Source organism: Fistularia commersonii, chromosome 1 (genome assembly GCF_037954325.1).
Source record: "Fistularia commersonii isolate RoL2024-O1a breed Wild chromosome 1, RoL_Fcom_v1.0, whole genome shotgun sequence".
In the NCBI taxonomy this organism is placed as follows: domain Eukaryota; kingdom Metazoa; phylum Chordata; class Actinopteri; order Syngnathiformes; family Fistulariidae; genus Fistularia; species Fistularia commersonii.
Genome location: NC_141284.1, coordinates 9599501 through 9626974, shown reverse-complemented (window position 1 = coordinate 9626974; position 27474 = coordinate 9599501). Strand labels below are relative to the sequence as shown.

Sequence of the window (27474 nt, the reverse complement as noted above, 5' to 3'; positions counted from 1 at the left end):
TTTACAAGAAAACCTTTTGCGTCAATACTGATCACGCGCGGCTTCCGTAGTTGTCCTTCGCGTTTTTTCTTCCGGACGAAACACATCGCAGCCACAAGAGCAATCTAACGACACTTCAACTGTAGAGTGTCGAAACACAGAAACAGCATCGTCATTTTCAGTTATTGTGGTTACACTTAACCCCAATCTACATTTCATCTATATGCGGCTGCACCGTGTGTCCGTATTTAGGACAATCCTCGTGAGATGGGCACGAGGGTCGCACGGGAGGGGAGGTCTTCTCCAAGGGACTCATTCTTTCATCTCCAGACATTGTCATGGTGTCAGCGCTGGAGAAATCAGTGCGCAGTCTACGCAGGGAGGCGCTTCTCGGGGTGTGTATCGAGAGACAGTTCTCCTTCCTAGGACTGAGTTTCAAATGAAATTGTCCGGACAGGCGCTTCTGGACAGAGAGCTAGAAATCCAGCAGGTAGGATATACGATGACCCCCCCCCCCCGATCATTAAAATAGTCAAGTTCTCTCATTTGGTCTACATTTGGCGTTTAGTTCATTTGGTCTACATTTGGCGTTTAGTTCGAGGTCAGCATGGGTCAGGTGATGATTTTTTTTCTATTCTAGAAGTGTGGATTTGCAGAATTGTATACCTGGCAGAGAAGCAGAAAGGCTAAAAAGGAGTTCTGTCTTCATGATGGCCCCCCGTATGCCAATGGAGACCCTCATGTTGGGCATGCGCTTAATAAGGTAACAATTCATACAGTTTCTGTAGGTTTCAGGTGTTACACACTATTATACCATACTGATGCAAAATTATCAAAAAAAAAAAAAAAAGCAAATATTCTTTATACGGTTGGCAACCGTATCTGCAGAACATTTGCATTTTTTTATTTGGACATAATTAAGCAGTATTTAATGAATGAGTGAATGAAAAAATGCAAATTGGTACACAAAAAAAGGTGGAGGGCCATCCAAGAGGAGCTCAGAGTAGAGCTGCTGCTCTTCTGCATCAAGAGGAGCCAGATGAGGTGGTTTAGGCAATCTGGTCAGGATACCTCCTTGATGCGTCCCTGGTGAGGTCTTCAGGGTATGAACTATTGAGAGGAGGACCCGAGGAAGACCCAGGACACACTGGAGGGAATATGTCTCTTGGCTGGCCTGGAAACGTCTTGAAGAGCTGGACCGAGTGGGTGGGTAGCGAGAAGTCTGGGCCTCTCTGCTTTGGCTGCTACCCCAGCAACCCGACCTCAGATAAGTGGAGAAAAGTAAATGGATGAGCGGACATTGGTTTACAACAGCTATACACACTCACTTGTTGTTAGACCAGGGACTTCAATTTGTTTGTCCATGTATTGATGAGTCTTGTTGTATTTCTTCTCATTTATTTGATGGAGAACTGATGACAGTGTAAATGGCTATGTAGGAAGGACACAAAAAATAAACTAAGAACGCTGTTTCTGAATGCCTACAGTTTGATTTTTATATGAACAGAAAAATCCTGGCTGTCTTTGAACTAGATCTTAAAAGACATCCGTAACCGTTTTGAGATGCTGAGGGGCCGACAGATCCACTTCATTCCAGGCTGGGACTGCCATGGCCTGCCCATCGAACTGAAAGCTCTGGGAGAACTGGGGACCTCAGGCCTCAGTCCTCTGCAGATACGACAGAAAGGTATCTGATGAGTGAATACTCTCTCAGAAGAAATGGCTTTCAAATTTTATCTGCTGTAATGTTTTGTTTTGATACCATCCAGCACGTGAATTTGCAGAAGGGGCCATTTCACGCCAGAAGGCTGCCTTCCAGCGGTGGGGTATAATGGCTGACTGGAACAAATGCTACTACACTTATGATGGTGACTATGAGGCAGCCCAGCTGAACGTATTCCAGCAGATGCATAGTAAGGTGAGGCAAAATGCACTGCTCAAATTTTTTAAATATCTGCAATTACTACAATTACAGAAATTATATTTTGAGTACACAATTTTTGCTATTAGGGGCTGATCTACCAGGATTACAAGCCAGTTTTCTGGTCTCCATCATCAAGGTATGCCTTTATTTGCTTAATGTAAGGGTTACTACATGAAATTGTTAGTTTTTGACCAATTTGATCAAGTACCAGAGTAAATTGTTTCTGGCACCATCATGCATCAAATATGCTTGTGGGATTTTCCATAGACATCTAAAAAAATCAGTTAGTGCCCATGTTTGTACCATGTAATTATGTCTCTGTGCCTCTTAGAACAGCCCTAGCAGAAGCAGAACTGGAATACAATACTGAGCATGTGAGCAGAGCCATCTATACCACATTCATCATGGTGAAACAGCCACCCAAGATTGAATCTAACCCAGGTAACAGTAACTGTATTTAGTCGAATGTAACTAAACATCCCTGTAAAATGAAAGGAACACTTTGAAAATGCATGAGGTCTCAATTGAAAAAAACATCATACTGAATATCTATGCTGATATGGATTAGGTAATGTGTTAGAAATGAAAGGATATAAAAACATCACTTGATGAAAATGAAATCAGGAACCTACAGGGGCACACATTGGGCGAGCATTTGCTGGCAGTCCGGAGAGGATGAAAGAATTGATAAAACAGACTGGCATTCATGCTTGCCTAACCTAAAGCCATTAAGCACTTCTGGGACATTATGTCCTTGTTCATCTAATGCTGTCAGGTCACACCTCAGACTATCCAAGAACTCAAAGATGCCTCGGTCGAGATGTGGGAAGTTGATACCTCAGGAGACTATCTGGCAGTTCATTAGGAGCATGCTCAGGGTTTTAACGGGTCATTAAAAGCACTAAAATTCATTAAATAGACTTTCCAAAAATTAAATAGCATTTAAATGGCTGTCAATAGCGTTGAAAAACATTAAATTTAATATCCAGGGGTACTAAAAATACAATTGATGGGGAAAAAACTTTGTTGTTCACATTTTATTTTGATGAGGCTATGTGAAAGTAATAATTTAGATCCAAACAGTGTGATGATCAGTGTTGATTGACAGGCGACCCCTTTAATTGGCTATTGTTTGAAGTTGCAGCACTGGGTTCAGCATGACTAAAGAGCGGAGAGTGGTGTTGTGTCGGAAAAATGGGAAAGTGTAATATCAACAAAAGTGGTTGGATGAAGGGCTGTGCCGAGGCTGGTTAAAGCCCCTTTGTGGACCTTGATGAAGAGTGGAGGAATCGAGGATGCAATGCATGGAATTAAAAAAAGAATTGGAGGATAAGCTGGACACACAGAGAAAGATAAGGGCCGGTTTGATAGGGGTGTGTGCTAGCCTTCAGAGGGATGCTGATGAACTTGCAGAAAACTACGCAGGCAGTGTACTCAATGGCTCACATGATCACGTAGTCAAATGCTCTAAGGAGGAGATACAAGGACAAATATCTTGAAATGAAAAATGTAGAGTCAGTCCAAGCAAAAAGGAAACGATTTAAGAAATACACACTAATAATCATACATGAACTTAAATCCATGTCTTTCTTTAGATCCATTGTCACTCAAAAGGTCATATGTACACATCTGCTACTGTGCTAAATGTATTCCAGATATAAATTATTGACATTATTATAAATAAACGTATCTGGACTTGGACTTGGGTATTACATTTGTTTACAGTGGGATTAAAAAGGGCATTAAACTCATTTAATTGGAATAGCTGAGACCAACAGAAACACTGATCCATGGGCACTGTCAGGCATGCATATAAGCTTGTGGGGGGACAGACAAACTACTGAAAACCGTTTTGAGTGTCTACAATTACATTTCAGCAAAATGGACTAGCCTGGTGTAACTTTTCGCTTTGAATTTCACGTAGTCTTTTAATTTGGCCCTCTGTAGCTAGTTTTCATTTTGATAAAGCAATGTGGCATTCTTTTTTAACTAAAACGTTTCCAAGCCCATATCATTATAGGTGTCCAGCTTGATTTATTGTTTGTTATTTGTTCTCAAAGTATTCCTTTATTTTTTTTAGCAGTGCATATTTTATCCAATAGTGGAGGAAATTTAGAAATATTTTTGGATATTTGCAGATTTCCATGGTGTGTCTGTGTTAGTGTGGACCACCCAGCCTTGGACTATTCCTGCCAACCAAGCCATCTGTTACATGCCCAATGCTCAGTAAGCACCTCCACAATATAAATGCAGTTGACTGTATTGAATTCTGGCCTTATTTTACTTCAGCTAAACACCTACAAAGTTCTATGATTTGACCTTTCACCATTGTGATCACACCATTTTGTGTTTGCACAGATTCTTTTGATACAACCAACATGATTTAGCACCTTTTAATAGCTGTTCAAGAGTCTTGCTTTTGCACAAGGTTAAATGGTACAGTTTTCTCTGGGCAGCAATATAATTATAGCTATTTTGTATGGAGATTCTCAGTCATAAGAATAAGAATAAGAACAACTTTATTGATCCCGAAGGAAATTGCTGTGCCAGAGTTACAGAAAATATAACAGTAATAAATAATAAAAGAAAAGGCAGAATTAGAAATAAAAATAAACTGTAAACTATAACGTGTCTCAGTGAAACTATAAAGTGTCTTAGTAAACAGTGATAAAACTATAAGTGTCTTAGTAACAAGTGAGGTAAGGAGTGCACAATAGTATGGTGGAAGGGAAAATTGTAGTGTAGCTGTTATGAGATGAGATGAAATATTGCACAGTGTAGCTGTTATGAGATGAAATATTGGACAGTTTCTGAATATTGCACAGTGAAATGAAATATTGCTCAGTTTTTTTTGTTTTTTTTTTTTGTTTTTTTTAGGTTAAAGATAGGTTTTTAGGTTTCTAGGTCATGGTTAATTGTTTTCAAATCCTAGCGTGGCAACTGGACTTGATTTCTTCTCATGAACACGTTTCACCCGAGAAGCGCCTTTAGTTATGAACTATGAACTAAAGAGGTCTCTCGGATGAGAGGTGAAATGTCGTCAAGAGAAGAAATCAATTCCAATTGCAGCGATAAGATTTGAACCACATTAATTCAGCCGTTCTTTTACACATCTGTTGCTTTCACTGCTATAGACGTTAACTTTTAAAATATCCATAGTAGCCTCCTACATTTGACTTGGTGATGAACTTTTGCTCTTTATTTTGTATTGAAATCATGTCATAATCATGAAAAAAAAACTCTTTAAAACTCCAATTGTCACATACACAGACATACACAGTCATTCTATATGCTTTGTAAGATTACATTTGAAAGTCCTTGCTTTCTACTGTTAGCTACTCTGTGGTGAAGAGAACAGACACTTCTCAGCTTCTCTTGATGGCCACAGAACGTATAACAAGCATTGCTGCAGCACTTGGCACTGAACTGCAGAGTGTGGGCACCTTCAAAGGTGATATGCGTATTTAGCCTCACTATAATGTTTCATAGACAATAGAGGGTTTCATTTATTCTGTGACACTTACATTTCATATGACAATTTCCCCTCAAAGGCTCTGATCTCAAGGATGGCATCTGTAAGCACCCCACAATTCCTGACAGGCAAGTCCCATTATTGCCAGCCAATCATGTAACCATGGCAAAGGGAACAGGACTGGTCCACACAGCTCCAGCTCACGGCATGGAGGATTATAGTGTGGCGTCACAATATAATCTACCTGTGGTATGTTTTATTTTCAGAAGCAGGAAAAACTTCTGAAAAAAGCATGCAAGAAAGTTATGTGTTTTTGTCCTGGAACTCTTTCATCTTTAAGGTTGGCTGATTCCCTTACTGGATCCAGTATCTTTGGAGGTGTTCAAAAATCATTGAAAATTGAAGACCATATGTAAAAAGATTTGTTTCAGTAATTTTAATTTGTTGCAATTTTTTTTATCTTAGTTTGTTGCAAATTTTGTTTTTTGCTTGACATTGTGATGTCTCTTCTTATATGCAAGTGTCCACAGACAGACCCCAAGGCAGTAACCAAACTGCAAGGTTAACTGCAAAACATGAGATGTAAAATATGCTGCTGTTTTATTATTAAAAATAATAAAACAATCTAGCCAATCCTTTCAATTTTGAATGACTTTGAAAAATGTAATTTTTTACTGTAATGAAAACTATCCCCCAAAAGTGTGTTAATTAAAACAATTCCACAAAATAGTGTCTCACAAAAGTGTGAGTGTCACAAAAGTTCCTCTGTCATTTGCACTTTGACCACTTTGGGTTGGGTCACAACATTAGGCACCATTCTGTTTCCAAGAGTAATTCTTGCGTTGGAACCAATGTATATGTTGATAATTGCACTTTAATAAAAACTGTGAGCAATGGGCATAGATACACTGCGTCAATATAAATCTGCTCTTCAATCACAGGAGTGTATGGTGGATGAGGAGGGCAGGTTTACTGAGCTGGCTGGTCCTGAGCTCCAGAGTCTGTCTGTGATGAAAGAAGGCAATGAAAAAGGTACTGAAATTATATGGAGGGAGGCACTGTCCCTCTCACAGTTAATGTCTGTAGTGTTTTATTACAATTTGCATCTCTTCGTTTCCTCATTTCCTGTTGCTTGTGTTAGTTATTTCCATGTTAAAGGAGTGTGGGGTTTTGGTGAAGGAGGAGAGGTGTGTCCATAGCTACCCATATGACTGGAGGACAAAGCAGCCTGTTTTCCTTCGAGCAAGTAAGCAGTGGTTCATTAATACAGCTTCACTCAAAGACAAGGCAAAGGTGAGCATGGACTTTCTAGATTTGCAAGACATTTTCGAGTAATTTTGTTGTCATATCTGTTCTCTCCAAGAAAATAAAGATATTGCTGTGTATGTTTTTCCAGGAAGTGCTGCAGAAGGTTTCTGTTTTGCCTGAGTCAGCTCGTGGTAGCTTGCTGACCATGCTGGATAGACGAACCTACTGGTGCATCTCTAGACAGCGAAGCTGGGGTGTCCCAATCCCAGTTTTCTACAGCAAAGAGACTGGCGAGGCTCTCATCAATAAGTAATGCTTTATATATGCAGACGAACAAACCTTGGCACAATTTTGGTTACATATGCAAAGCATTGTCTCGAGAAATAGTGCTAATGAATCAACTTTTGTCACACACACACACACACACACACACACACACACACACACACACACACACACACACACACACACACACACACACACACACACACACACTAAACATTTATGTGTTGCTGTCTTCTGTAGGCACTCAGTGTCCTATATTGCAGAGCTTTTCAAAGCAAAGGGCAGTGATTGTTGGTGGGAGCTTCCCATTGAGATGTTACTGCCCGAACAAGTCCTAAAAAAGGTGAGTCTGTGTTATTAAATCCATAAGAGTCAGACTTTACAAAGTTTGAAACATGAAATCAATATCACTGTTGTTATATTATTTCAATACATTGTGGTATGATTGACAGAGTAATACATAAATTCACTGAAATATTTGCCATAGACCTCTGTTAGGCTGGCTTTTCTGGATATTATACTATTGTATGTCAAAATATTGAAGTGTCCTGTATATGAATTCACAAAATTACTTTTTGAACTCTTATCCTGAAACATGAATGTCAAAAATAAATTCAATCTTATAAATGGTTTAAGTGACATCAGGTTTACATAACTTTTAAAAATTATACATTTGAAAATCATCCAAGTATTATTACCAATCTGATGGTAAAATCTTGTACCAACTTGTTGCAAATTTACTTTGTTAAGCAAAATGGATTCAGAAATTTGATGAAGTACTATAAACTGACAAAGGTATAAAGCAGTGAAAAATTAGAAATGGACATTATTCTAAAAAAAAAAAAGTGGCAAGAAATAAAAAAAAAGAAAACTAGCACTGACATTGGAAAGAGTTTGTATAACTAGAATTCCAAAAGTTAGAATGCTGTGTAAAATGTCAATAAAACAAAGTGCAAAAATTTGCAAATATTCTAAACACACATTCAATTAACAAGAGAACATAAACAGCATATTGAATGTTTAAACTGAGACATTTTCCCATTTCATTAAAATGTTGTCTCATTTTGGATTTGATGACAACATTTCTCAAAAAAGATGCAACGGGATAATGTCAACCAGCCTGTTGCATCCCCTCTTCTTTTAACAACTGGCTCTATATGTCTGGGAAGTGAAGGAACCATTTCTGGGATTTTGGAGAAGAATTTTGTCCAATTTTTTTCTGATACAGGATTCTAGCTGCCCAACTGCCCTGTGTCTTCATGGCGGTTTATTACGTTTCATGATGCACCAAATGTTTTCTTTTGGACAATTGGCTGGATTGCCCTCTTAAGCACCCAGACTCTCTTCCTGTGAAGCCCTGCTGTTGTGATGGATGCAGTGAGTGTTAAGACATTTGTCTTACTGAAATATGCAAGGCTTCCCTGAAAGAGATATTGTGTAGATGGGAGCATGTGTTGTTCTAAAACCACAGTTTTTTTCAGTATATACATTACCTTTCCAGATTTGTAAGCTGCCCATGACAAAAGCACTAAGCGGATACCATCATTTTGAAATGTCCACTGATAACAAGCTGGATGGCCCAGCTCCTCTTTGGTCTACGGGACATGGTTTCCATGGCTTTCAAAAAAAATTAAATCTCAGTTAACCACATTACAATTTTCCATTTTTCCCCAGGTTATTCGAAATGACTTTTAGAAATGACCATCCAGTTTTGACCTTTGGCCTTGCCCCTTGCACACAGCTGTTCCTCCTGATTGTCTGAATAATTTAATAATATAAACTGTAAATGGTGGTGTAGGGAAAAACTGGAAGGAGGATAAGAAGAAGTAAATGGTGGGATCTTAGAAGTCGTCTTCTTTTTTTACGTCGAGCAACATTTTTATGAAATTGAACATTTGCCCATCTTTATTCCTGAGTTGTTAGCCAGTCATGTTTACGACCTGCTATCAATCAACCTAATAAGTTGTCAAATGCTCCCCCTCTTTTTTTTAATTTTACCAATTTTTTTCACCCATTTTTCATGGTTTTTGCCCCTGCTCGGACTTTTTTGAAATGTGCTACTGCCATCAAATTCAAAATTTGTTAATATTTTCCAAAAAATTGTAAACTGATGTTTCAGTTTCAACATCTGGTATGTTATTTATATTGTATTGAGAATAAAATGAGTTAGAGTTTTGCAAGCCATTGCATTCTGCTTTTAACATTTTACACAGCATAACTTTTTTGGAATTGTGTTGTCTTCAAAAAAGGTGAAAATATTTACAAGAAAGTAACTAAAATGAAGACATTTTAAGCCAGGAGTATTGCGTAAATTACCTGTGTCTGTCAGAGTAAAGCAGGTCCAGTGTCTGACTACATCCGTGGAGAAGATGTGTTGGACATTTGGTTTGACAGCGGAACATCATGGGCAGCTGTACTTGAAGGTAACTTTTTTCATTTATGTTTAATTAGTTTGTAGAATTGGACAGTATTTGGTAAGTTAGATCAGGGATGCTCCCAGAACAACACAAATTAATTGTTAAACTTCATTTTAGTTAGTCAGAGAGAATTCTGTCATGTATTTTTGTCTGAGTGGGGAAAATGCTCACTGACATTTATGGCCCCCCAAGAAAAGCTCTCATGACCCAGTAACTTCTGACTTAATGCTACCAGGTCAAAAGTCAGTCACTGAATACAACTTCCCAGAAAGGATTGGAAAATGCCTTTTTTGCCATTAGAGCAGTGTTTCTCAACCTTTTTTGAGCCACCGCACACATTTTACATTGGACAAATCACATGGCACACCCCCAAATAAGTATGTCAAAAACATTTTTAATGAAATAGAATGAAACCGTAGTCTCAATTTACTTAAGGTGACATCTTGCCCAGTTTCCTTGAACATAAAGCTGATATTCTTGGAGGAATTGAGGAGAGACACATAAAGATCTCCTTTGACTCCTCTGAGTCGCTCTTTTTTTAGTCTTATTACAATCATGCTTGAAAAGCCCAGCTCACATACTGTAGGTATGCTGTGGAGAAAGGGTGCAGAGCTGAAATAGCTCTATTCGCCAGAATTGGGAACTCCCTTGCAACAGTCAGCCAAATACTGTCCAAAGGTAGATCAGCAAAGCTCAGCTTTAGACCACAATTTTGTCTCAGTTCAGTTATTTCCTCCTGCGAAGTCCTATCTTTTCCAACTGGAGTTGAGCTGTATGGGTAACCCAGTCAAGGCAATCAGTGGAAAGTGAAGGGAAGTAACATGACATCTTCTGCTCCAGAGTCTGCAGATGTTTACCTATTGTCTCACACAATGCAACTCTTTTGACACCCCACCATTTCTGGGTGTGTGGGAACATTTCAAGTTTGGCACTTTCCACAGGTTCCAGAGTTGCCTCTTTGAACAAAATCCAAATATTTTATGTGCCCGTACTTGTGAGCAGGTCTTTATCTCAGCCTTGCATTCATGTGTTCAGGTCATTCAAATGTTGAAATATATCTGCCACATATGCCAGTGTTGCATAACACTCATCACTTGAAAGCAACTTAGTACCATAATACTTCACATTTGTCAAAAACAGTTGAAGTTACTCCTGAAGCTCATATACACGGGCTAAAACTTGGGATAGCTACCAGACCTTTGTATGGAGCAATTACACTTTATGCACAGCTTCCATTTCCTCATACAATGATGCAAACATGCAGGTTTTTACAGGTCTTGGCTTCACAAACTTAATAATGCAGACTTAATAATGCAGACATCTTTCAGTACAGAAACTAGGTCTGCTGGTAATGTCTTGGCAACATGTGCCTCCCAGTGCATAAAACAATGCGTCACAATAACATCTGGATGCCCTACTTTCACCCTGTTTACAAATCCTGTGGTGCTGCCAAACATAGCAGCTGCTCAATTAGTGCAAACATTTATGCAGGTTTGCCACTTAAGTTCTCTTTGGCCAAAGTACTCTGATACAACTGAAACCTGTTCCCACCGTGGTTGACCCGCAGTTTTTCAACCTCCGTAGTTTAAATCCTAGCACGGATTTTTAATCCCTCCTGTGTGTTCTGTTTAAGCCACAGGGAATCTTTTCAGATAGACATGTCTGGATCACCTCTTACTGGAGGTGCCTGGGAGGCATCTTTTTTGTGTGATTTCAGATGTTAGCTAACACCTTATGACACAAACGGACAGTGGCTGCCATTCAAGCTTCCCTGAGATGTCTGTGCGCTTCATTCTATTTCTAAGGCTAAGCCCCACCACCCGGGGAAATAAAGGTCAATTACTTATATTTGGGACTTTCAAGGTACTTCAACTTCTTCATTTTAGGCAGGGCCTCCCCTCCAACTTTTAGGGTACAACCCACCACTTTCCAGGATTGTACTATGGTCTCTGATTTTGAGGGGCTTACTCTCATTCTGACACTTTGCACTCAGTTGCAAACCGCTCCATTGCCTGCTGAAGGTCACCAGCACAACCACATCGGAGGTGGCTTAGTCAACTCAGTCTCATCATGTCCAGTGACTTAAATATATCTGGAAGTATTCTCCATACTTGTTATCTTGCCATTGAGGAGCTTCATGACTGCCCCCGAAACCTCTTATGCCAACATGGATAAAGGTTTATCAGACTTTTCCAGTCCTGCCTCCTTCACTGAGGGTATGCCAGTTAACTTTTGAAGCTTCACAAAGTACTCTCTCTACAGCTTAACAATGTCCCATGGCAGGATCAACAGTTCTCATATGCTCTAGACAACTTGGTCTAAACCCTTTTCCCCCTCCTGACATGTTTGTTTTCCAGAAACCTCTTTAGGCTAATCCAAAGTCCTTCTCCACGCTCTCTCCACACTTCTACCATACTTGTTTTTTATTTCTTTGACTGTTGAGGCTGCAGGTACCGATTGTCCGGTACCTGTTCACAGTTTCAGGAGACTGTTGTGCCAACCCGCCAGAAAGGCCTCCTTCTTCTGTTTGATGGCCTCCATTGCTGCAGGTGTCCACTAATGGGTTCTCAGGGTGCCGCCATGACAAGCACTGATGATTTTCTGACCATAGCTTTGGGAAGCTGTTTTCATAATGGAGGCCTTGAACATGGATCACTCTGTTTCTGTGTCCTGAACTTCCCTGGGATGTGAGAAGAATTCTTTTGGATGCATGAGTTGAAGGGTTGGTGGACAGTGTCCTCCGCCATGCGTTCCCAGTTCACGCGAACTAACTGTTTGGATAAACCAGGTCTGTCATTACAGGCTTACCCACCACCTTTTCCAACTCACACCACTATGTGATCAGTGGACCTCTCTGCTCCTCTATTCATCCAAGTGTCCAGTGCGTCACAGATATATGATGTGACTATGAAGTCAGTCACTGATCCTTGAGTTAATACGTTGCGGTACCATGTACACATTTGAACAGCGTTATTCTAAAACAAGGCATTTGTTATGGCCAATCTGCGTCTTGCACAAAGATCTAATCATAAAACACCTTTTGTGTTAGGACCAGACAGGCCGTTCCTCCCGACCTTCCTTTCCAGATCCTCTGGTATTGCCCCCCTAAGTGTTGCTGTCTTTTAGCTTAACTGAGGAGTCAAAAGGTGGACCTCCAATCAAACCACTGTCCAGTGCATCTGAGAAGGTCAGACACAAGGACAGTGTTTGGTCTATAAATGCTAATAGCATCAGAGATCTTCTTCTCTTACCATGTAATTGTATTTATTCTATAAATACTGCATTTATCTGTAGATACTGCACATTCTGTACATATGCACTTCTGCTTCTTGCACTTCTGATTAGATGCTAACTGCATTTCGTTACTCTGGCACCCAGCTGTGGGGTTTGCAAGTATCCCCATACCTGCCCCATGCCTTTTAACCTGAGCTACTCCAGAAGCCCCCTCAAGTAGTTTGCTTCAAGATCCAGTTCTATGCATAGAGGAGACTCCATCTATTTTCAGCAGTTACTGTTCGCTTTGATGTACTAGCTCAGGATCCTTTCTTGCTAGACAGGTGACATTCCTTGTTCTAAAAGCATGTTCACCACACTGAGGACGAGCGTGTGTCGTTCTCCCCTTTTTGTCTGTGACAAAAAACAATTGCAGTTGACCATTATGTTTCTTCCTGCAGTCCACAGAGCACATGGCTACACATTGTTTATTGGGCTGTGTCTAACTGAGCAGGCCAAGGCCTGACCACCTTGCCGACATGCTCCCCTCCCAGGCTTGGCTTGAGGAGGGTGTCCCAGTTTCCCTAATCTGGCTGAAGTGCCTTGAATTACATACATTTTAATCGTTCTTAGTCTGGACCCTCATCTCGATCTATTTTGCCTTGGGAGATCCGTAAGAGGCTAATGTCCCATACAATATTCCTCCCAGGATCATGGGGGCACAGAAATTCCTCCACAATGATAAGGTGCAGATTCCAGGGGAAAATGCTTCAAAGAAATTACTAATTCTCAGATATGGTCAAGAAAGGCTGAACGTTAACTTTTTGACAGAGTATGAAGATGGATGTTATATGTTGAGTAAAATGTTGGATGATTAGCTTCTTCAGGCAAAATTTTGAATCAAATGAAAAGAAAATTAAATGAAAAAATGAAAGAAAAATTGAATATTGATGGATGGTATACCAATGCTTCACAATAAGCAGTGGCCATCCACTGAAAACTTTTTTTTGATCAGTAATGAAGTACTTACAGTCAGGCTGGTAGCTAATTTATTGTTTTGTATACTAATTGTGTTCGCTAACAGACCAATGCCTGCTTCCATAATGGTCTACTAAATTTGGAGCATTCTTTGTTTTAAAACCACCTCCTCCCTCTGATGTCAGTTATGCATAAATTGAGGGGTAAGAAGGCTGTCCGGTATAGGCTCCAGGGAGCAGTGTAGATGTTCAGTACCTCCTTCAGGCCCCAGTACACGCTCCGTATAAAGTGGTCCATGTGGCTCTCTGCAACCCTCTGGTCTCCAAGCCAAAGTCTGAAACTGGAAATTGGAGGTGTGACGCTCAATGTCATTAGTGTCTATGCCCCGGTGGGTGGGAATTTGAGGAGAAGGAGAAGTTCTGGAATGAGCTTGATGAAGTGATACAGAATATCCTCAGAGATGAGAGAGTAGTAAAAGGCTTCAATGGGCATGTTGATGAAGACATGATGAAGAAGTGATTGGCAGATTTGGTATACAGGATAGGAACGCCTAGAGACAGATGGTGGTAGATTTTGCAAAAAGTATGGAACTGGCTGTAGTGAACACCTTTTTCCAGAAAAGACAGGAATTTAGCGTATCTTATAAGAGTGGAGGTAGGAGCATGAAGGTAGACCATATCTTGCATTTACGAGGTAAGCTGAAAGAGATCAGTGACTGCAAAGTAGTTGTAGGTGAGAGTGTTGCCAGACAGCATAGGATGGTGGTTTGTAGGATGACTCTGGTGACAAGGAAGATGAAGAGGACAAAGGTAGAGCAGAGGACAAAGTGGTGGAAGCTAAAAAGGGAGGAATGTCGCATGGTTTTCAGGGAGGAGTTGAGAAAGGGTCTAGGTGGTCAGGGGGTCTTCCAGATGATTGGAGAACAACAGCTAGTGTTATCAGGGAGACAGGTAGCAAAGTTGGTGTATCATCTGGAAGGAAAGTAGATAAGGAGACTTGGTGGTGGAATGAGGAATTGCAGGAGTATATACAGAGAAAGCATTTAGCAAAGAAGAAGTGGGATACTGAGAGGACTGAAGAGAATAGACAGGAGTACAGGGAGATAAAACGTAAGGTAAAGATAGAGGTAGCAAAGGCAAAACAAAGGCTGATGACCTGTATGTTCGGTTGGACAGTAAGGAGGGAGAGAATGATCTATAAAGGTTGGCGAAACAGAGAGATAAAGATGGAAAGGATGTACAACAGGTCCGGGTGAGAGTGAAATGTAGTCACAGATGCTAGAAGAGTGATGGGATGGTATGGCTTTGTGCCTAGGAAGAGCACTACAGATGCAGTATTTGCTTTGAGAATGCTAATAGAGAAGTACAGAGAAGGTAGAAGGAGCTGCATCGTGTTTTTGTTGACCTAGAAAAAGCTTATGGCATGGTGTCAAGAGAGGAGGTCTGGTATTGTATGAGGAAATCTGGAGTGGCAAAGAAGTATGTTAGACTGATGTAGGACATGTATGTTAACTGTGAGACAGTGGTGCGTTGTGCTGTACGGATAACAGAGAAGTTCAAGATGGAGGTGGGACTCAATCAGGGATCAGCTCTGAGCCCCTTCTTGTTCGCAATGGTGATGGATAGGCTGACAGATGAGGTTAAACAGGAATCTCCATGGACCATGATGTTTGCAGACATTGACATTGTGATCTGTAGTGAGAGCAGAAAACAGGCTTTGGAAAATCTAGAGAGGTGAAGGTATGCTCTTGAAAGGTGAGGAATGAAAGTTAGTCACAGAAAGACAGAGTATCTGTGTGTGTGTGAATGAGAATAGACCAGGCTAGAATGAAAGGAAAGGTGTACAAGACAGTAGTGACACCAGCGATGCTGTAAGGCCTAGAAACAGTTCCAATGATGAAAAGACAGGAGGCAGAGGTAAAGGTTGCAGAGATGAAGACGCTAAGGTTCTCTTTGGGAGTGACCACGATGAATAGGATCAGGAATGAGTCTATCAGAGGAACAGCACATGTTAAATGTTTTGGAGAGAAGGTCAGAGAAGCCAGACTGAGATGGTTGGGTCATGTACAGAGGAGGGAGAGTGAATATATTGGTAGACAGATGCTGGAATTGGAGCTGCCAGGCAGGAGGTCTCGAGAAAGACCATAGAGAGGATTTATGGACGTATTGAGAGAGGATATGAAGTTAGTTGGTGTGAGAGAGGAGGATACAGAGAATAGGGTTAGATGGAGAAGGTTGATTCGCTGTGGCGACCCCTGAAGTGAAAAGCTGAAAGGAGAAGAAGAAGATATATAGTTTGACTTCAGTGATTATGTGATTCCAAAACACTCCCATAGCCATATCCCTCACAAAACAAATAATGACTGCTGTTGACACTCATAGGCCACTGTACAAGGTAAAGAATTCATCAACAAGCCAGCATGCATTGACTGATTGGCTGGCCCTGTTCAGTTGTTGAAATAACATAATATTAAGAAAATAAAACTCCTGAAACATTCTTTGTCCAGGGCAAGCACCACCATTTCAGTGAACTTGAATGTGGAAAATGTTATAATTCCCATTACTGATATTAATTTTATTGTCATTTCTAGAGGATACGGAGGAAAACTCTGAGGAGGCTGAGTCAAGTCTCAGCTGGCTCCCTGTCTCACTACGCAACTCCTTTGTCACAGGTTGCTTGATGATACATTTCATAAAACTTCTTTGTTCGGCTGTTAATGTTGTAATGACGCTGGTTCTCAGCTTTTCAAGCCCTACATGTTTTTCCAGCATTTTATCTTTTAATTGCATGGTGGATATCAGCACACTTCCTGGCTTTGGAAACTTTCTTCCTAGGACTTGCTGAACTGCAGCATTTCATGGCGACCTGTTTTCCTTGTAGCAGGATTTAGAATTGTCCCGGACAAAACTGACGTGTATTTGTATCTGTAATGCCATGTATGAGCCATATTTTAATGTCTTAATTATGCTTGGTTGGAAATACATAAAGCCTTCCACTGCTTGGTCACTACTAACAACAGATTTGTAATCTTGCTTGTCTTTTCTAGACATTTTCTTCAGGGCTGGTCTTCACTGAAATTTAAATTTTCTTTCCTTTTTGTGTCATCATTTCAAGATAAAACCCAATTTTTTTTTTCCCCTCCAGAGCCAACACCCAGAGCAGATGTGTATGTGGAGGGGATGGACCAACTTGGAGGCTGGTTTCAGTCCTCACTACTTACCAGTGTAGCGGTCAGGAACATAGCACCTTACAAGTCAGTGTCCCCATCTACACACTGTTGTTTTTCTTGTCAACTTGACTGACATACAGTATGTTTAAACTGAAAAATACTGATACCCTAAAATAAAAGAATGGACTATTTAAGAGACCTTTTCCCCTGAACCACAAAAGTTGGTTTTACATTCAGGGTTTTGTGATGTAATGTTGGTTTCATCAAAATCTCTGAAGTTTTGCTTACTTCTTGAATGTTGACCAAAAGGATTTTTAACTGTAGCTAAAAAGTAGGTATAAGTTTATCCCACAGTAGAATTTACAGTGTACCCTTACCTTTCGTAGGAATTACATCCCAAGGCCTACTGTGAAAAGTGAATTTCTGCAAAGTAGAGATTTGATAGATATAGATTCACAGATATATATACCCGCAACGAACCTCACTCAACCCTTTACGAACCTCCCGCAAACTGTTATCAGTCCATCATCGACTGCACTACGCTTCCCACACTTACACAGTATACTAAACACTTTCGGATAATTATAACATAAGATAGACATTGAAATACAGTACAAAATGTACAGCAAATGACTAAATTAAAAATCATATTAAATGTAAATAGAAATTATTTATGGAAAGAAATCAAATTTTATATTTTACTCAAATAATTGTATAGGGTACTCACCTTTGAAAATGTGTAGCTGTGCCCAAACTTGAATGATGATGAATTTGCTGTGCAGTAGTTATGGCGATGTTATAGCTGTTATACTTAAGCTTAAGGTCGCGGTCTTCCTAATGTTAGTATCATCTTTCTGAATGTAATAAACTGTAGATTTGTTAATGCTGTAATGGTGGCCAACTTCTGCAAAACTTCTGCCTCCCTTTAACATATCAAGAAGTTTTAACTTTTCAGCAATAGGCAACATCTTCTTGCTATGCTTGGGTTCTTTACCAGGCTCTTGGGTAGATGCTGGGCGTTTAGGAAGCATCGTAGAGCATGTTGTTATTCCGTATGAGATCTTTCGTGGGTACAATGGTAGGAGCAAGAGTTTGCGATGCAGGGCGTCTTTGTTTAGTAAAGGAGAACTCGTATTTTATTTATTTGATAAAGTGAATTTCAATTTGATTTTACTATATTTTATTGTTTTTTTCTTCTTGGGATAAATATGGCTATTTCATCCTGAAAAAAAATCTAATATTGCAAAATAGAAATCGAATTCTTATCTATATAGTCATATGTGAACTACGCCGTGAACGTGTGGACATGTCAATATTAGAGCGTGTATCTCAGTGGTAGAGTACGTGCTTCGCATATATGAGGTACTGGGATCAATCCCCGGCATCTTCGCTGTACGTCGCTTAGGATAAAGCGTCTGCCAAATGACTGTATATATGTGTAATATGACTATATAGTTTAAAATCGTACCAAATTGTGTAAACTTATATGAAAAATATTTGTCACCTCAGATTTTTTGATCAAAAGCTCGACAGCTAGAAGTAAAATTTCTTGTACTTCACTGATAATGTATTATTTGTTTTTAGTTTTTGGAGATTACAGAAAGAAAATTATTGCATTATGTCACATCAAACAAGCTGTTCAAGTAGCAAGTAAACATTTAAAGTTGTTCCTATGAAAATGACCAACATTGATTAATTGACATTGAAGTCCTCTTAAAATATGTGTGTGTGTGTGTGTGTGTGTGTGTGTGTGTGTGTCCTTCTAGGTCATTGGTGGTTCATGGTTTTGCTGTCAGTGATAAGGGAGAGAAGATGTCAAAGTCTCAGGGGAATGTTGTACACCCAGATACTGTCATCAATGGGGAAAAGGTAAACTCAAAGACAATAAAATGCAGATAATACTCATTGCTGGATCTCAATTATAGCCTAGTCAAATTATTATTAATGTGTAGCCAAATCCCAAAAGACTTGTCTGATGACACTTTACATTTAAAGCAGGTCTGGACCAAAGTCCTTAAATGATTTACAGAAAATCATTATTCCCCATGGGCAAGTTCTTGTAGCTAGCACTTGTAGCAATGTAAAAAATTGCCCTCTTCCTGGCAAAAACCTTGGAAAGATCCCAGCACAATGGGGGTGGCTTTTGCCTAGTGTGATAGAGCTTGGGTTGGTATGAGGGTTGGAAAGGACAGGCACAAACATTCTTATTGCAATAGCAACAGCTGCTGTGAGGGATGTGAGTTTGAGAAAATGGAAAAATTCTGGAAGGCTTTAGATCAAGTGATGCAAAATATCCCCAGAGATGAGAGAGTGGTAATTGGCTTAGACTTCAATGGACATGTTAGTGCAGGCATCAGAAGTGATGAAGAAATGATTGGTAGGTAAGGTATCCAGGATAGGAACACAGAGGGATGGATGTAGGGAGACTGGTGGGATGTAAACGGCTGTAGTGAATACTTTTTTCAAAGAACAGGCATGGACATGTACTATTCAATTACCTCACATAATCGCAGTCAGATAAAACTTGAAACTTTACCTTAGGGAGTGAGAAGAGGTCTAAGGAATGGAGAAGTGTGATGGTGCCTGTTTTTAAATTTAGGGGGATGTGCAGAATTGCATTAACTATAGATGGATAAAGTTGATGAGCCATACGATGAAGTTATGGGAAAGAGTAGTGGAAACTAGACTGAGAGCAGAAGTCAGCATTTGTGAACAGCAGTATGGCTTCATGCCTGGAAAGAGTACTACAGATGCAGTATTTGCTTTGAGAGTGCTAATAGAGAAGTACAGAGAAGGCCAGAGGGAGCTGCATTGTGTTTTTTGTAGACCTAGAAAAAGCATATGGCATGGTGCCAAGAGAGGAGCTCTGGTATTGTATGAGGAAGTCTGGAGTGGCAGAGAAGTATGTTAAACTGGTGCAGGACATGTATGCTAACTGTGAGACAGTGGTACGGTGTGCAGTAGGGGTAACAGAGAAGTTCAAGGTGGAGGTGGTACTCCATCAGGGATCATCTCTGAGCCCCTTCTTGTTCACAGTTTTGATAGACAGGCTGACAGATGAGGTTAGACAGGAATCTCCATGGACCATGATGTTTGCAGACATTGACATTGTGATCTGTCGTGAGAGCAGAAAACAGGCTTAGGAAAATCTAGAGGTGAAGGTATGCTCTTGAAAGGTGAGGAATGAAAGTTAGTCACAGCAAGACAGAATATATGTGTGTGAATGAGAGGAACCCGGGTGGAACGGTGAGGCTACAGTGATTGGAGATCAAGAAGTTGGGGGGAAAAAAAGTGCCTCATGCCTCCATGCTTTAAGAATGCTGTTTGAGAAGTTAAAAGACGGTCAGGGGGAGATGCATTGTGGCTTTGTAGATCTAGAGAAAACAAACGACAGGGTGCCCAGGAGATGAACTATGGTATCATATGAGAAAGTCTAGTCTGGCAAAAAAGTATGTTAGACTGGTCCAGGACATGTATGCAAAAGTGGTGAGGGTGCTGTAGTTGCAACAGAGAAATTCAAGGTCGAGGTCGGGCTGTATCATTGAACAGCTCTGAGTCCCTTCTTGTTTGCAGTGATAATGGACAGGCTGACAGATGAGGTTAGACAGTAGTGTTTGCAAATTACATTTATGATCTGTAATGAGAGCAGGGAACAGGTGGAGGAAAATTTAGAGAGGTGTAGATACTCCCTTTTAAAGGAGAGGCATGAAGGTTAACTGCTGTAAGACAGAATACATCTGTGTGAATGAGAGGGACCAAATGGAACCATGAGACTACAGAGAATGGCAATAAAGAAGATGGAGAATTTGTAAGCTCTTAGGGTCAACAGTCCAGAACAATAGAGAGAGTGGAAAAGAGGTGAAGAATTGTGTTCAACTAGGTTGGAATGGTTGGAGAAAAGTGTCAGGGGTAATGTGCGATTAGAGTTTTTTTTTACCCCCTTGTGTCAGGATGCCAGCATGCCAGCCTATGGAGCAGATGCACTACGTTGGTGGGTGGCAGAGTCCAATGTATTTTCAGAGGTTCAGATTGGACCTACAGTTCTAAAGTCAGTGAGAGACAGTATCAACAAGGTACAGTATACCTATTTCACCCATGATGCAGCCAATGCAGTGTTATATGAAACAATTTTCATCCTCTTTCTTCCCATCTCAGGTGAGAAACACATTAAGGTTTCTGCTGGGCAACCTACACAATTTCGATCCGCGCACTCAAGCTGTGGACTCGAAACAGATGTACTACATCGACCAGTACATGTTGCATTTGCTCCGCGAGTATAGCATAAAGGTGTGTTTAAGGTATTCAGTGCCGTCTTCTGAAACCATCAACAAAAGTGTGTGCAGTAATTGTATGTATTTACAGGTTACAGATGCCTATAGTGAGTTTGATGCTGGTAGGGTCATACGCATCCTCCAAGCCTTCATTAACAGAGACCTCTCCAACTTTTATTTTAGCATCATCAAAGACAGGTAAGGTAGTTAAAGAGCTTTACTTCAACAAAATTAGCTTTAAAGCACCCTAAAGAATTAAAGAGCATGACTGTCAATAGATGCTTTATAAAATATTCTTCCTCTCTTTTGACTCCCCCCCCCTTTCATGAGATAGCACAGCAGATCATCTGTTTCCTTCTTTGCCTTGTCTTCTACATTTTCTGCTGTCCCACCCAGTAACTGCATGTCGCCCTTTTCCACACCCACAGCTCTTCTCTTTGGTCTTCTTGTTTTCCTCCTGCCTGACAGCTCCATCTCCAACATCCTTCTACCAATATATTCACTCTCTCTCCTCATATTCAAACTTTGCCTCAAAGATGTCTAACCTGGGCTGTCCCTCTGATGTGCTCCTTTCTAGACATCATTGTGATATTTGTTTAATATTTGTACCAGCTGCAATCTCTCATCATATCATAGTTTGTATAAAAAAAAGTTTCGTAAAAAAAAACAAAAAAAACAACTTATAGGCCACCATTTTGTTTACATTGCAACACCGTGGTCTGATGTAACGGGGTTGACCTTGGCTCTGTCCCATTCATTTGACCATACTTTGCAAAAACATGTAATCTGTGCAACCCTCCCCATTTCAACCTGAGAGAGACGTGGCTGAGAAGGATAACACTGAAGACAGATGTGAAACGCGAGGAGGCAAGAGTCGGCAAAAGTCGCTGGTGTGCATGCGGCAACTGTGTTGCTTTGCTAACAGAGGGAGCGTCTGCTGTAGGTAGCTCCACATTTTGTCACCAGCTGTTCACTGTATACTTACAGACTGCTGTGTTGACTGATCGGGTAACTCATCGTCAGTTTCCTCTGGCCTTCCGTCATCAGATGCTACTTCTTGCAGTAGTATCCATCCTCGCAGAGGAACATCCAGCATCTTCTTCTGCCTGTTGTTTTTCTTTGAGTGGGGATCACTCATTTTCCAAGGACCTTTTGTATGCTTGTAAGAGAATACTGCAGGCACAGCATTTGACTTAAATATCTTTCAGCCGCTTAGCTCGGCTAAATGCATCAAATGCAGAAGCTGCGAGAACACAGCCGCGGATCCTAAGGAAATGTTCGTCCTCCTACACGGCGTTCCCCATAATATCTCCAGCTCTGCCACCACTAGATCTACCCCTTGTCTGTCGGTCAGAGCCACTATCTCTGAACTGTATAGAAGGGCTGGTCTCGCCATCGTCTTGTAAACCTCTCCCATCACTCTTTTTGTTACTGTCCCATCACCGTAACTGTTCTGTTACTCCTGACACTCTTCTCTCACTCCACCTCTACACCTCGTTTCCACATTCCCCCTTAGACCTAAAATATTCTTATTCCTGCACCTTCCTAACCTCCTCTTCCTGCCTCCCTAGAGTCCAGTTTTTCATTTACACACACATACTCTTTCGTACGGCAAATAACCTGTCCTCTGAAGAGTATAGCTCTATCTTTTCACATTCTCTTCCACCTGCTCTCCTTTCAGACTCCAAAGTCTACTGTGAGCTGTTTTTTTTTTTTTTAAGATCTAATTTCATATTGTCAAAAATAAATGCAATTTTAGATCCCTACCATTATCAGATTGCTTGTCTTGCTCTAGAAGCACCCATGTCACTGTAAAAATGGGTTGCACCACATTTATGTTACCATGTCTATATTCACACCATCTGTCCTTCCTTTACACTGTCAGACTATACTGTGATCCAGAAAATTCGCTGGGTAGAAGATCATGTCAGACTGCTTTGGAGGAAATTCTGGATGGAGTGACAAGATCCATCGCTCCCGTCCTGCCGCACTTAGCTGAAGAGGTCTATAGTTATGCACCAGGCCATGACAGTATGTGGCTGCTCCATTGTTTGAGATTTCAAAAGTTGTTCTATATATCTCTGCATGTTGCTGTTAGATATGTAGATAAACTGCCCTTTTCCTTGCACTCTTGCAGAAGAAGAAACTCTCTTTAGAAGTGGATGGATCAAGAGCAGCTCTGTGTGGAGGCGGCCAGGGTTAGAGGAGGCGGTGGAAGGGGCATGCGCCATAAGGGACTCTTTCTTGTCCACCATTCCAGGCAGAAATGCTGCTCAGTATGAACTCAGCATTGCCATTGAACCTGGGCTGCTGTTTGAACTCATGGAGGTAAAACATGTTAACAAGACTTCAGTTTGACAACAATTTGAAGTAATTACTTTTTTTTTCTTTTCCCAAAGAACTGCTTACAGACAAAATGAGCTATTTTCAGATGAACAGTATAGCTGCTATTAGTCTGCAAATGTGAGCTTTTTTTTCTTTTCCCAAAGAACTGCTTACAGACAAAATGAGCTATTTTCAGATGAACAGTATAGCTGCTATTAGTCTGCAAATGTGAGCTTTTTCTTTCCCTCATCCACAAGCTTCTCTCTCTGAGAAAGCTGTGGTTGGCATGTAGTTTAACAAGTTGACTGTGCTGTTGGTTGAAACATGTTTTGATTCCAGCATAGTAGTAGCTTCAGGATAACTACTGGTAACAGGTAGTCTTTAATAGGCCACATTTCATTCTGTATTTTACTTGTTCTGTTGTCTTCTTCTTCTTTCGGCTTTTCCCTTCTGTTGTCTGCTAACGAAATAATTGAACGATAAATTCTCAGTAGGAATTTTAGGGATTACAGTATGTGTACAGAGAGAGGAAAGAGAAGAAGAAATTAAAGAGATAAGTGACTTTTCTTGCAGTCTTAAGGACGCTACTTTCCAAGACAGTAGTTGTGAACCCCTGAGTGCGATGCATACAGACCACAGAAAGAGGCGCCCTTGAAATGACACAAAGTGAAAACTTGGGACTTGCATATTCATATGAACCCCAGGCAGTTCTTATCGCCAATCTTAGCTTAAATGGATAGGATTTAACATGGCATCAGCGATACATCAACTATCAATACGAAAGAAAAAAATGAGTTCAAAACAATAGAAAACTTTCAAATCAAGATTTCATTACAAAAGACTACATGTTAATACTGTCCAAAATACACAGTATTAAATTAAAATCATTTTCATTTCAAGGGCCTATAGAGGGCCTTTGCCCAGTCAGACATACTTGGCAAACCTCCCTCCTTCCAAGCCCCTCACCTTATCTTTAAGGCTGAGCCCAGCCACTATTAGAACATTTTTTTTCGCCCTTTTGATCACTCTTTAGAGCTCATGACCATAGATAAGGGTTAGAACTCTCCATCCACACTGTACCTACACAACATTGCAAAGACATCTCAATTAAACAGCCCTACAATGTCCAGAGCTTTCAGCATCTTCGGACAAACCTTTTCTTTGAATCTGTAGACTTTTCACCCACTTCTTGTTTGTAATGTGAGGATTCTGATTGTGTGAGAATTTAACATTCCCATTTGTTGTGAGGATAAGCCTCTTGTGAATTACTTTTTAAACATCAATTTTGAATCTGATGCAATTTTGTATTTAATCCAACAGAAGGTTTAGGTGTGTGGACATACCAATGCCATTGATCTTATGTTGGGTAATGGTTTGTCAGTTCAGTGAATGACATCTGCTCATTGCCAGTTTCAGATCACTTGCTTGTTTTATTTGACATTTGTATTCCTGTTTTATAAGCCCTAGGTGAGAGCAATTGGACCTTCCCATCATATCAGCCCTAATGCCTTACAAGTTTTAAATTCTAGGCTGCTAGTTATAATACACCCTGTTTTAAATTTCATTTTCATCCAGACAATATTAAAAAAAAATGTAATCTGTTTTCGATTGCTTGTTACAATTTATTTTATAGAGTTTAACAATGTATTTGCAGGTTTTTGATACAATGCAAGGCATTATTGAATGAATGAATTGCCATTGTAACAAAGTAGATACAAGTGTGGGAAGATTTTTTTTGTCCAAATTCCTCCATCAGTAAACCATAAATGGGAAAAATATGTTTTAATGTTGCATTACATTTAAATAGGTTTAGATTGGCACATAATTTCATCCTTTTAATTCTACTTTTTGTGGTCAACCAGCCAAATGCTACTTTTGAGATTAAGATCTGCTGATCTTAATCTTATTTTTATATTGTCACTATTAATAAAGTAAAATAAAATTAAATTACATTAAAAAAAGAGGAAAAAAAATACTGACAGTCTTCTATCTTGCTTTCAGTCTCTCCAAGAGGAGCCGACTTCCAACTCTTCCCAGCTTGTTGAGCTAATGATGTCTGCCCGGGTCAAGCTAAGCAGTGAGCTGCCCCGGGACTTGTCCCCAGATGCTCTCCTGGGCCATGGTACTTTCCTCATCAACCTTGAGGGTGAGCGGCTTCAGAAGTTAGATATGAAAAAGTAGATGTGGCGTTTCTTACACCAGGCACAAAACCAGAGTAATTTGTTTGTGATTGTTGACATTTTATGCTCGTATCAATTGACAACAGTCATTCTGTGTCTAACCCAGTATGTTTGTATTTGTTGCCAGGTGGTGTTATTCATGAGGAAAGTGCTTACAGTATAGCAGTGACACCCACATCTGCTCACCAGTGCCCACGGTGTCGGCGCTACACTGCAGATTCCCCCGACTGCCTTTGTCAGCGATGCAAGACCATCATCACATAGACTCAAATAAAGTCCAAAAAGATTCCCTTTGCTCCCACCTCTCTTAGTTTTGGCTCCAAAGAATTAAAACAAAGCGGCAGCTTAATCAGCTTAGTATGTCAATCGTCATACTAAACCCAATTAAACACACTCTGAGATCAGCAGTTGTGACTTGTGAAAATGGGCATGGAGATAAACTGCAATTATACTCTGGGAAGTGATGCTACTCACATTGTTAATTTTTAATGTACCGGCAATATGTAACTGTGTGGAAAGAGAATATGACACATTAAGTGACACTGTTCAGCTATTAACAATTCTGTTGAATCAAACCATGACGATGTAAATAAAAACTTGAACTTACTACTATCAAGTTGTAGTGCTCCCAACAACCAGCCAATTTTTAAGTTAGGACAGTGTTTGTTCACAACTCAACTGATTTGCTGTTAACTTCAGAGGTACTTGATGTTCTTGGGTGAAATATTATTTTTTTCCTTTGGGGCTATATTAACAATGCATAATTCGAAACAATGGAAATTTGCCCAGATGTGTGAGTATATGTTTGTTTTTCTCCACATGCGGCCCTGCAATCATCTGGCGATTGGTCCAGGGTGTACCTCGCCTCTTAGCCAATGGGATGGGCCCCTACGTCCCTGTGACTAATTGCAGGATAAGCAGTGAACAATGAATTAATTAACTTTTTTTTTTGGACAAAACTAAAATCTTGTCATAGAAAAGGTAACTTTTTGGATAGATATTATGGCTGAGAAGTCTTAAATGGTAAGACATCTGTGGTGTTTCTGTAGCAGTGTTTCACATAAATCCAATCAGGTCAAGTTATGTGTTTATACAAAATGAAAAAGGTTCTAAGTGGACAAGCAAAAAAACACTGCATTTGGCCACAACATTTGCCTGTGTTAAGGCATAAAAGGTGTCAAGTCTTATTTCAGTTTTCACTCCAAGTGTTTGGGGCATCAAAGCAGAGCAAAACATCGTGATTAGGGCTTTTTCTCAAGGGGCACAAGCTAGTGTTCTCCTTTAGCTCGTCGCAAGCATGGATAAATGTAAAGGGATGTGCCAGGAAGGACATCCGATGTAAAACCTATACCAGGGTAAACGTGCAAATCAAACCCATGACTTTTAAAATAGACCGGTCAAGGTCCGGGTGACAGTGGAAATGGGGCTACTACGGGTCGAAAACAGGAGAAGATAGAGTTGGTTAATATGATGCAGAGGAGAAAGGTAGATATACTGTGCGTAAAGGAGACTGGGTGGATAGGTAGCAAGGCTAGAAGCATAGGAGCACGTTTTAAAGTTGCACTATCATGGTACTGATGTAAAGAGATGGAGTGGGAGGAGTTCGCTAGGAAAGTTATGTAAGTAGAAAGTGTCAGATGTTTGTTGAGTCTGCAACAAAAAGATGTAAGGTGTAATACTCAATGCTGTTAGCCTCCAAGGTAGGATATGAGTTATAAGAGAAAGAAATTGTGGAGTGAGTTGAAGTGATGTGGAGTATTCCTAAAGGTGAGTGATAATTGGTGCAGGTAACATAGGTAATGAAGAAGTGATGGGCAGGTATGGTACTCAAGATAGGTGGTAGACTGCAAAAATTATGACAATGGCAATACTTTCTTGTGAGGCAGGAACATATAAGAGTGGAGGTAGGAGCATGTAGTTGGCCTACATCTTGTATAAACAATGTAATCTGAAGATCAGCGACTATAAGGAAGTGGTAGGTGAGAATGTTGCCAGACAACATACACTATTGAT

The 27474-nt window shown here is 40.3% G+C and overlaps 1 protein-coding gene across 2 annotated transcripts; it reads left to right on the top strand.

Annotated features, from left to right (window-relative positions):
- Positions 1–84: 84 nt before the first annotated feature.
- iars2 (isoleucyl-tRNA synthetase 2, mitochondrial) lies at positions 85–26073 on the top strand. Of its 2 annotated transcripts, XM_086146800.1 has the most exons (24): positions 85–469; positions 620–742; positions 1513–1666; positions 1749–1897; positions 1990–2039; positions 2235–2344; positions 4042–4129; positions 5239–5354; positions 5455–5624; positions 6317–6407; positions 6517–6668; positions 6772–6932; positions 7149–7251; positions 9238–9331; positions 16107–16187; positions 16661–16769; positions 18452–18554; positions 20636–20758; positions 20841–20972; positions 21048–21154; positions 22842–22987; positions 23094–23284; positions 25283–25427; positions 25589–26073. In XM_086146800.1, the coding sequence occupies exons 1-24, from the start codon at positions 203–205 to the stop codon at positions 25723–25725; spliced, it is 3102 nt and encodes a 1033-aa protein (XP_086002926.1). In that variant the 5' UTR covers positions 85–202; the 3' UTR covers positions 25726–26073. The 2 variants fall into 2 exon arrangements, with proteins under 2 accessions (XP_086002926.1, XP_086002935.1); XM_086146809.1 differs by lacking the exon at positions 16107–16187.
- Positions 26074–27474: the final 1401 nt, after the last annotated feature.